This window comes from Rhodnius prolixus, unplaced genomic scaffold (genome assembly GCF_049639745.1).
Source record: "Rhodnius prolixus isolate KJV_2025 unplaced genomic scaffold, Rpr scaffold_2, whole genome shotgun sequence".
NCBI lineage: Eukaryota > Metazoa > Arthropoda > Insecta > Hemiptera > Reduviidae > Rhodnius > Rhodnius prolixus.
The window spans coordinates 22,980,955-22,992,985 of NW_027411592.1; the positions used below are offsets into that span (position 1 = coordinate 22,980,955).

General features: G+C 32.1%; 1 protein-coding gene across 2 annotated transcripts in view; it reads right to left on the reverse strand.

Moving 5' to 3' along the window:
• Grip (Glutamate receptor interacting protein) overlaps positions 1-12,031 on the reverse strand; it is a 46,052-nt gene that overhangs the window by 4,389 nt on the left and 29,632 nt on the right. For both annotated transcript variants that reach the window (XM_074120910.1, XM_074120911.1), the window contains exons 3-10: positions 10,129-10,273; positions 6,870-7,025; positions 6,629-6,760; positions 4,024-4,409; positions 3,017-3,170; positions 2,679-2,884; positions 1,666-1,854; positions 114-209 (exon numbers count right to left, since the gene is read on the reverse strand). In XM_074120910.1, the coding sequence (XP_073977011.1) occupies positions 114-209; positions 1,666-1,854; positions 2,679-2,884; positions 3,017-3,170; positions 4,024-4,409; positions 6,629-6,760; positions 6,870-7,025; positions 10,129-10,273 (1,464 nt within the window). The remainder of the gene's footprint in view (positions 1-113; positions 210-1,665; positions 1,855-2,678; positions 2,885-3,016; positions 3,171-4,023; positions 4,410-6,628; positions 6,761-6,869; positions 7,026-10,128; positions 10,274-12,031) is intronic.

Consider the following 12,031-nt stretch of genomic DNA (forward strand, 5'->3'; position numbering starts at 1 on the left):
CCAAGTTCTCCTAAGCCACTTTGTTAGCTTTAAGTAAAAGTGTGATTTAAAATAAGTATCAAATAAAGCGTACATAAGAATTCATACTTAATTTATTTTAAACGTAAGCCCACCATTAAGTAATGCTGGCTCCATCCCAGAATCCCAAGACTCAACGGCAGAATCAACTGAAGGAAGACCAGGACTTGAATATCCCATATCCAAATGTGCTGAAAAAAATAATATTAATCAAATACATTTTATCTCAGGTAAGTATTTTCAAAATATATACATATTAATTACCAGAATATTACCTTCAACTCACACAATAAGTATTTAAGAGTGTCTAATAAAAAAAATCTATCTTTGAGGACAAATAGTAAATAAACCTAAAAACGAAAATTCTTCATTTCACCCTTTCCTCAAAGAAGCATTCTTAGACCCATTGTGTTCATAATATTCACTTCAGACTTCCCAAATCACCCATTTTCACATGACAGACGAAATAGTCATCCTCTCTCCACATACAGATCCTGTTCAATCTAATCACTTCTTACAACAACATCTAAAGTATCCAAAGAATTTTTATTTTTTCTTAATAGTTTTTTCTGACGTCCTGGCCTACAATCTTTAAAAATTGAACTTATATTTTTTCTGAAGGACATTTAGAGCTTGTAAGTATCATAGTTTACCAAAAAAAAAAAAAAAAGAAAAGCAAATTACTCTAAACTCTCATTTTTTTAATGACATTTAACCCAGTCAACCTAGATGAATTATTCGGCGATCAATTCTTAATCGTCTCTCTAAAAATAACTATAGATAATTTTACACATTCAAATACTCAAGACGACTTCAAGATAGGTAGAGGTTGCCGAGATATTGTATTCTCGCTATTATTCATTTAAATGTACACCTAGGCCTTAAATGAAGGAAGGTTTTTGTAATTTACATTAATTGCCAGGTTTTCGATAGTTTAAAATATAATTCTTGTGTCAGAATTGAATCAACTTAGAATCACAAGTTGTAACAGGAGTTATTAGAAGGCTACAGTCCCATTAAACTTTTGTAATTACTCAATAAAATTTCTATCTGAAAACACCCTTAACTAAAGAAGTCCTGTTGGATGAGGTCCTCTGCCTTATTTTTTTTTTTTTTTTGTTTATTTCTGATTTACTTACTGATTTATTTTCGGACTTTTTCATCTCAAAAGATGAGAATCCTTGTTGCTCAGCAACACACACGCACCCAAAAATAGCGCATGCTAGTTTGATGCAAGACGGAAACATAAATGAAGTCGAAATCTGTATTCCAAACTGATTAATCTACCTCTGATTATTGCTGCAAGTCCAAAACAGTTAGGAAAACGCTACGACGGATAGTTTGTGGAACTAAATCACATTTTCAACAAACCCCAATGGGTTTGGTAATTCTATAATGACTAAGAAAGCAAAGTTGGAAATATTTTAGACATAAATTCACCTAAACCTGTTCACTTCTATATATTGTCAGCTAATTAAAAGTAAGTAAATTCTGATATAATTTTTGAAGTCCAGTTTTTTCGTAATGAAGTTTTTTGGTTAAAGTTTTTTATATTTGTAAATTGCTTACACCAACTCCTTGCAACAAGTTTTTTGTGCAATATGTGTAAATACATTTATTCTCCATTTTAACAGCATCTCAACTTACAATCTGGAGAAATAAGATGAAATACAACTTCCTGTCCACATTTTCTAAATACTCTCATTGCTGTGCCCATGTCATCTACTTTGTTACCATCAATCGCTACAAGACGATCTCCAACGCGCATCATTCCGCTACGGTGAGCTATAGAACCCCACTGAACTTCAGAAACGACAATTCCACCATCAGAGGAATCTGTAAACATAAATAATACTGAAAAGATTCAATAGAAAAATGAAAGAATAAATCCCATTATAATAATTCATTAGTTACCGAGACAAATATAATAAATCACATTTATCTTTACTAATCAAAATTTTAAAATTATCCAGTAACTTTTTTCATCACGTTTTAGAGGAAACCCTCCGAAAATTTGAAATTTTCTTACTATAGAGGGCAGAGCAAAATAATTGGTAATAATAATAAAAATAATTGGTTGCTTACTTTTATGGATTTAAAAGTATTAGGTTCCTATTTTATCTTTGGGGAAAAAATTCTTATATTCATAAACAATTAATATACTTAAAAATTGGAACCATCGCAAAAGTTCCTCCCAAGACTAAAGGAAAGTAAAAAGGGAAAATTATGAATAGGACCTCGCAGGTTATCGAATCATATTGCTCACTTCATGACATCGATATTGGTTAAGGGATAGAGTATGCAGCGTCCATTCTTACAGGGACTAATTTTTAAGGAAATGACTACGAATTTCCAATCAGCAATTTTATCTTAAATAAAACCAATATTTCCAAAACAGACGGAACCTATCAATTCTCGAATTTATACTTATTTCATATCTGATACAGATTTGTTAGATTGAGTTTCACAATTTCATTATAAAACATAGTAGGCAGTTATTTGCTCTCTCGACTTCGATGTGTTTATGCCATTTCAAACGGACTTTACACTTCGTTAAAAAAGTAAGTTGAGATGAAAAAAATGTTGAAAAACTAGATTTGAAACTCTTAGTTAACGGAAAGTGGTTTAATTATGTATATAAATATATTTTTTTGATTTACCAGTAATAATGAAACCAAAACCAGAACTATGCGTCCGCTCTAATCGGACTTGTTTCACCCCTATTTGGCATCTGTGCACTTCTACGTCAAATTGTACAGCAAGTTTCACTTCCCCTTGAACAATTTCTTCTAGAGTAGTAACTCCTTCTGGAAACAAGTGGCCATTTGCAGATAGCAAGCGATCACCAACCTGCAATGCTCCTGACCTGGCGTTAAAAGATTAAAAAAGGTGCATCGATATACTCGCTAATAGTTTTGATAATTCCAAAGTTCCTGTAGTTATTGTTTTTAGTTTATAGTTTTTATTAGCAATTTATTAAATTAAGATAAATACTTACCTATCAGCTACGCCATGCGGTTGTATGAAACAAACGATTACGCCTTTTTTGTGATTGGTAGTTCTAAATTCCAAGCCATAGCCTTGGCCAGGAGAGGAATTAAGTGTAACCAGACCAGATTCTATTCTAAGTTCTGGAGGATCGACGAACCTTTCTGGGTCAAAGAGTGAGATTAGTTATTATTTAGTGAAAAAATACATTTTTTTTAAAGAAAATTGGTTCCTTAATCAGCTATTTTTATGCAATTTTTAAATTAAATTTTTGTCAGTAAGGATAAAAATGTGCTACAATAAATGGATTGATATAAATACAAAATAAGAGAAGAAAGAAAAAGTGAAAAATAGCACAAATTAAAGAAAAAAGGATTAGCAGAATTGTAGAAGAAAACTAGAAAAGATTGAGTTTGGATGTAATTGGAGCACCTACCTTGCACATTCACTAAGAAATCTGATTCTTAAAAATGTGTTAAGGCATAGCTGAAGAATTTTAATGGCACGTTGAGATTTTTTTCAATACCGTACTCATTTGTTGATTATTTAGAGAACACATTCAAAAAATGTACAAATTATACTTTTGGAATTCAAATTTGAGATAATTCTGACAATAGTTTCTTTTGCTGATGTTTTGATTACACGTAAAAAAAACTAGATTTTGCTAGTATGCTAGAGGATTTTAGAGAACAAATAGGAACGTTCGAATCTTTGAATGTTTTCTCAATTAATAAGTAGTGAAATAGATGCAGTTTGAGTACAATCTTAATTTTTACCAAGTTCTAACCCAAGTCCCCAAACAGAAAATTCTTTATTATTCAAGCCATTGTGAGATAAGACGCTGTAAAGCGGAAACTATAAAGAGAAGGCCTAACCACGTTAATGTTTTGCGTTGAGGATGGTCATATCATCGTATTAACAGTTAAATGATAAATAACATTATTAATGATGATTGCAATATCAGTTCATAATTAATAACTATGAGTAATTAAATATAAACCATTTTAAATAATTTACCTTCATTAATGAGATTTGGATGTGGTAAAGGTGGAGGTTCATCTTTTCTCGAGTAATTATTTCTAGAAGGAGACAGCTTATGAAAAAGATTATTGTCGTTAATATCCTGATCACAGAATCTCTGACCGTTACATAGAGATTCACCTCTGGGTGGTTTTATAAGCTGAGACTGCAGCTGACCAGTACAACTAGCTTGTTTACGGCTAGAAATACTTTGAGCGAATGATGAAAGACGCGGACTAGAAGTGGCTATCGGCAAGACTTCTATTTGAAGAAGTGATGAGTCGCAAGCAGTAAGAAGGTGATGTACATCAATAACAGACATGCGGTCCACTCTAAACTGATTCACGGCCAGTATCTGGTCACCAGGTAGAAATGCTCCACATCTAATAAAAAGAAAGAAATCCGTGTTAGGAACAAGTGAAAACATTGATCAGATTAGATCCCATACTGTTTGTATAAAAAATTTAAACAAAGGTAGTTATTGCACGTAGGATTGCATATTAACTTAACTTTTTTCTGATTTTCTAGCATTAGCATTAACGTAGTGCAGGCCAAACTCCCTAAATTAATAATTTATAATTATAAAATCATAATTATTAATTCTCATTTATTCTTTACATAAATTAAGTTGTAATTGATAAAAAAATAGTTTTTCGGATTAAGATTAAAATAATTTAAAATTATCCTAAATAAAATAAAGCGGTCGCGATTTTTTCGAATACACCACTTTCCACAGTCCTTGGTTTAAATGCCAAATATATTTTCTCAGAACATTTTTATCACTTTCTAAGTTTAAAAAATCGATTGCATATTTATTGCAGAATGAGAAAGTGCTAGTGAGTAAACAACACCTTGCTATTGCTTTATAAAATAGTAGAAATTTATTAAGTATTGAAAAATCTTATTTTATGAGTAATAGAGAATTAGATGATCAAGGATTCATCTCCTTGGATAAAACACCTTTATCTCATTCACTATCTACCGCCTGCATCGTTCTCCTTTCTCACTGCTTGTAAATATCTCGGAGGGTTGTCACTGGACAACTGCTCCACTCTTGCCCTCATCTTTTGCACTTATCATATTTACTAGATACAAGTTTATGCAGTTGTAATTTTTTCAATAAATAATTTTAAAAAAATTTATTGCTACTACATTTTTTAATATTTAGTGACAATTAAACCCAAATGTAAGGACAAAATGGTTCGAGGAATTTTAAAATCAAAGTAAGTGGAAATTTTCCAGAACCTCATTCAATTCCAACCGGAGCATCCTCGTCGCGTAACACTACAAATACTAGTGATACGTTTGTGGAACACCGGTGTTCAAAAGGTAGACGAACACAAAGGGTAGCCTTTGGAATAATTGATTGAGAAGTTGGCGTATCTACGTACCTCTGCTACAAATTTATACTCTCAATGAGAGTGGGCAGAATAATTTTTCCTTCTCACAACCGCCTTTGTTGGAGTTAACTTTATCACAATATCAAAATAACATCACAATATAATACCTACCACTTTTTACCGTGATTGGATAACTGAGTTTTGGAAGGTAATTTACTCGTAGGTTAACAAACGCTAGTGGCAGCTTTCCTCAGCATGTCTGCAAACACATTTCTTGGACTTCAGAATCTCCTAAACAGGAGGCCCAAATTTAAACCAGTTCTTTAGCACACAATCTGTGGGAGCTATGTCACTGGAGTAACGCTGGTGCTGCGTCACATCGTAACGATTTGAGAAGCTCTTAAAGAGGGTGGAAAACTCTGGAGATGAATTTTAATTTCCAATCTTGCACGGAAAAATTTTAGAATAATCAACCGGGGACTTTTTCATAGAAATCACTATAGGTGGTAGCTAAAAGATTTGATATGGTCTAGATTTTGTAGCGTGAAAAGATTGGGTTCTGTATGGGTAGGTTAACGGTTAAGTTAGACTGTCTCCCCTTAACATAATGGCAGTGTTAAATCTTACGTTATTCAAATACCAGGATGGAATGTTGTCTTGATTCGGCGTGTATTACTGTAGTTTTCTTTTGGGATAATTAAAGAGACTTTTGATGTCGTAGAGTTTAGACAATGATGATAATAATTCCAAATGAAGAAGGAGTGTCAAGAATATAGTAGCGTGAAACTTGTCCGTTTTAAAATTAGATGGAAGTTCTAGCAAAACTAAAATAGATGAAAACAAAAGTATAAAATTTCTCTACCTTAATTTTTTTGTTAATGTTTAAAAGAAAAATGCCAGCGAAACCTGAATTGCTAATACTTTCCAAACAGCGGATTTCTGATTTTAATCAGCAAGCATTTAAAAACAATATCTCACAGATTATTAAGAGGGCGGATAAGAAAGTACATTAATAAGTTGCTATGGCTTAACAGCTAATGCCAAAAAATAAAATACATATTTTCAAAATTTTATTTATCATTTACGTAGTAAAATAGATAAATACTCTTATAAACGAGAAAATAATGGACTTGGTTTATTATATTTTAGCTTTTTGGAGGAAAAATGAGCTTGTTGAATGTGAATGAGAATAAGAAGGCTTTATCTTATGTTTTAATGAATAAAATAGTTTGACACATGTCTGTTGTCATGTTTGCACTCACCTTTCCGCTATGCCGGCAGTCCTTACTCTCGACACTATCACTCCTGTAGGTGAGTCTACTAGACTAAGCCCTAAATCGGTTATCTCATTACCCCTATCTATTTCAACTAAAAGAGGTCCAGTGTTCCTCAACCTAAAATTCATTATTATTATTAATTTTTCATAGTAAGGAATATTATAATAAAATATTTGTATTTTTATTTTTGTTAGAAACAGTTGCAATGTGGTTTCAAAGTACTCACCTATCCATAACAGATATATCATACTCTATGGTGAGACAAGCTAAACGACCAGTACCGCATGCAGTTAATAGCCTTTGAGCTTCGGCAAGATTCAATCCACCAAGCCTCTGTCCGTCTACAGCCAGCAGTCTATCTCCTACTTTAATTGATCCTTCCCTACAAAGAATTTTCTTTTTCTTTTTACTGTTCTCATAAAATTCAATAAGAACTGAGTGACTAAGAAAATTAACACGAAAAACAAACAGTTAAGAAAAAGTATGTGTTTCGGAATCTATGAGACAATCAATGGCAACATAAACAACTTTTTCTGTTTCTGCAAACTCTGGCAATTATATTCGGATAAACTATAGATGAAATATAAAGCTACACAAGAATGGCTTATTTGTAAATAAAAAAAAGAAACAAATACAAGCTGTTATATGTCCACTCCACCTATTTTAGTAGTTGGACGTAAAGCCTGCCTGAAAAAATTGGCATTAATTTATTTTTTGTTTTTAATAGACTTCTACTTAAATCAATGAGGACATTGGTAAGTTGTGAGCTAACTTTGCTCTCGAAGGACGAGAGGAAAGATCTCTGAACTAACAATCAGTTTTTTATGTAGAGTTGCTGTTTTCAATATTCCCGAAAAAAATAACATTGCAAACTGCGGCTCGGCAATTCGTGAACAAAATTCGAAAAGGGTAGAGGAGATCGATGTCATTAAAATACTAAATGCAAAATCACATTCTACTTCTAATAAAAGTTGTAATTCTTCTTAATAACATTAACAAGCGACACCCGCTATGCACAAATAAGCAGTTTTTTGTATTGCATGATTTTATTACTTATGTAAGTGAGAATTAAATAAGTTGCTAAAATCCTGAGTTTGCAGAAAATCCAAAGAATGTAGCCTAAGAATTTTAATAAAGAATTCACGTTTGTCTTTCAGTGCACATTTTTCTACTGTTACAATAAAGTCTTGATTTGTAATTAAATAAAGAGAAGTGCGCGGGAAGAAGAAATAATGGCTTCACCTTTCATCTTAATTAATTAGTTAATTAAAAAAAAAATCCATTAAGAAAACTCTTGAAATTTCATCAAACTTTGTAATTGTAGCTTGTAACAATATTAAGCAGTTGAAAAAGTATAAAAGAATGTTACTTGTTTGTTGGTAAAGAGGCTAATCATCATAGCTTTGTAGACGTCACAGTAATTAATTAATTTTGCTTGAAGGTATTCCTCTGCCATCTTTGGAAACTCTCCTTCACATTGAAAACATAACAAAGGAGGCGGAAACAAAATATGAAAGCATTTTGATAAGTCTGAACTCATCTGGAAAGTTTTCATTTGCACAATAGGCCCTTCCTGAAATCTCAAGCGACTTGGCATCCATCTTAATTTTAATTATGAGGCTAATTTCTATTAAAATCTGTACTGTTATTTTTCGTTTTTATTTATTTATTTTCTATAAAAATGCTTCTATCACATTCATGGGCGCAATTCTGTCTGCGTTGACACATACTGCAAGGGGAGGATACTGTAAGCTACATTTCTGCTACTCATTAAATTCACTCATTACTATTATTAGTTTATTTTTAAGTATCGTCATCATTAAGGTCAGAGGCGCTTGAAGACACCTCAGTGCACTATTGGACTATGGGCAATGTTCTATCGCCAAGACAACATGTCTGGGAGTTGTCATGGCTTTAACATTTTTTTTTTGAGAGAGAAATTCTTGAGGACTCTTCTCGATCGTCCACTGGCTCGCTAGATAATTATTAGTTTCAGAACTTTTGAAAAATTTGAAGGCGAAATTCCAAAATCGGTTGAGTGAAGGTCTGATTTGACTTGTGTCTTCCATTTTTGGTAATATTCTCAAAAAACAAAACAAAAAATTGACTTAAATTTGTTTGCTCACTGAGTAAATTTAGGCAAATCTTTTTAATCAGGATAAATTATGTTGTTTAAAGTTTTGAAAGTGTTCTCATTAGATTTTTTATTTTATTACTTTCCTTGCAACACGTGAATTACTTACTATCTTAAAGATCATCTATTTTGCTTTATATCGGAAAGACACTTTTTGAGGTTCCCTGAAGACAAAATTATTTATTATTATTAATCTGACCATCTGCTGTCAGTTTATCACAAAAACTTGATATTGTAGATAGTGTAAATTAAATTTTTTTGTCGAAATATCCTGTATTAAGGTTTCCATCAAAATCGACCAACTGAGGAAATCTGCTTTACTTTGTACGATTTTTTTTCAGTAAAAAAAAAGGAAGCACTTTAACAATTTTCTTTATACTTGGTGTTGAACTGAATTCATTCAAGTATATTAAAGCATAATTATTTTAAATTCTTTCCTAAGAAACTTTATTTAGCGTACTTCTGGTAGGTGGACACGCATACCTTCCATTGTCCTAGTGTTAAGCATCGATGTGTCACTTTTGCAATATTAATGAGGCATAAATAAGTTGCTGAAATTCCGAGCTTCAAGAAAAACGCGTGCCCTATAAGTGCTAATTTGCCTCTAATTCCTTAAAATGTTTTTAAACATAAAAAAAATCAACCACTACTCGTATGAAAAACCAAAACTTTCTCCTGAAGTACTATTGCACGAATTGTGTGGTATGACCATCTAGGTTATTTTACTGAGAATTGAACTTATTATTAAAATAACCTGGTTTGAAAGAAAAATGACCGAAGTGTAAATCTCTTGAACTATTTCTTTTAGTATTTGTCCACCAACTACTTTGTTAATGACCTGTTTCTCATATTTGAAAATGTTTTTTTTAAAAGCTCTTTATAATGGTGAAGCCTAATGACATCTACGAGTATATCGTACAAATTCGAAGTTAGTAAAATTTAAGACTTATAATTGGAATACTAAGAATTGGAATATTTAAACACATAAATCGATGTTTAGGGTGTTTTGTGGAAGTCTTTTTGTTTTTGTCTTAAGTTTAATCTGCCCTTGAAAGTTGTACAGGAAAGACGGCCAGAGGTTGTCCTATAATGTAAAAGTTTGGCAAAAATTCAATTAGGGAGGATATGTATTTAATAATTAGAATTGCAAATAAATTCGATTAGAATGTAATAATTACATAACATGACATGTGAAACTTTAATGATTCTCATTATTTCATTGTTCTTCAAGCCGGTTTAATCTACAATTTATTTTATTCAATCTAGTTATACAAAAAAAAACAAACAATTTTTACTTGATTTCAATTTATTTAAATTAAAAAAAAGAAAGACTTTTAAACTGACAACTGACCTGTCTGCGGGTCCGTAGGGCTTCACGTGTGTAACAATAAGTTGTCCCTGAGGCCCTCCAGAGGGTCGTAAATTGATGCCTAAACCATGTTCTGGATCTCTTTCCAATGCGACTCCTATAACTCGTGTAGTCACTTCATCTCCAGCTGAGCAAAGAACATCCATTCATTAATAACATTTTAGCAAATTAAGACAGTAAAATTGTCTCCTATATCTATTCTAATGATGAGATGTACGATTAAATACATTTTCGCGACGTTCGTTGCACATTTTATTGCATTAAAATATTAATACTATATTCGTCAAACATTTGTGCAAATAAGAAATGGATTCTACTACTATTTCTTGGGTACTTGCTTTGGAAATTCAAACTATCACAACCTTCAAATATTTATGCAGTACATTTCTTGCTGTCTTTCGATTAAGAGGAAGAGAATTGTTAAGTATTCAGTACTGGTCTCATTTATACGTTTTACAAATAAATGATTGATTTTTAAATTCCTTAAATGTCTCAAAGACAGTATAGATATGTAGCTCAGTATGTCTTTCTGTTAAACGAGAGAAGAAAGAAGCTTGCAAAGCTATTGATGATGAGTAAGAGGTTTTAGGAAAGAAGGCAGGGATAAAATTTTTCGTGCTGATCGTCTAATTCACCGGATCTCAGAGTGGGCGAAAACGCCACACCTGGCAGGGCAGCAAGGAAGTCCAAGGGGTGATGTCCTTGATGGACACTGGTGGGTGATGAGAAGCGAAAAGTGAGTAATTAAAGAAACTTAGAAATTATGGCTAACTTAAAAGAAATGTAAGTATAATATCTTCACCTATAAATATTTTTCCAATATTTACCTATACTTTTCACATGTTTTATATAATTTTGAAAATGAACTATAAACATTTTTTCGTTTATTTTTGAACTATGATGTAATTCCAAGTTTTTTTTTTTATTATTATTTTTTTTTTTTTAGCGCATCAACAGCTGAGGTTATTAGCGCTCGGAGCATTTTTCAGTGCACTGCCGGCCTCCGGACAGTGTTCTCTCGTTACAGACAACACTGTCCATCACCAGACAGTGAGCTGTAAGAAGCTCCTAGGAAGAGAAAATCTAAGGGTTTGCAGCTGGATTCGAACCCGGGACCTCCGCGTGGGAATCAAATATGCTAACCACATAGCTAATCCCTTCCCTTGCCAAGTTTATTATTTGTACTTTGCCATTTGTTCGCGAATTAGCCTGAATAATATTATTTGTGTTTTATAATTTCTATTATGCTTTAGAAAATTACCTAAAATTATTAAAAATATTCATTTTTTTAAGCTTCATAAATATTTTCTTGCATAAGAAAAGAAAAAGGATTCAAAATTTCCACTGCACTCAGGTCTTTTAAAGAAATTTCAGTTTATTTAAATTGCCAGAAATGAACGTGAAGAATACTCGATTTAAGAGATATACGCCTAACAAATTTATTTGGAAATAAAATTATTTATTTAATAAAAAGTGATACAGAGTCCAATCAATGTGGTTTTATAGGCTCTTTTAAAAATAGAGTACATATTCAAATGTTGACTAAGTAATACTATCATTCCATAGTTATATTAGAAATTCTGCAAGGGAGCGATGATGAGAATTTATTTTGAAGAGAGGACGATGGGATCAAAAAGTTTGAGAAACTGTGGTCCAACTGGTCATAGTTTTGTGTTTGGTTAGACACACATTGAAGATCCGGCAATGTTTCTGGGGAAAACTGAATGAAGTTGCAGACATTGATCTTGTCCACATTCATTTCAAATGCTTTCACTACTTTTCTTGAGTTTAATTATTTTTATGGTAATAATTGTCCTGTAAAAAATAGTACTTTATCCATCGTTTAGCATTCTTTTATTAATATCAGCGACTGTTTCCTTACGAA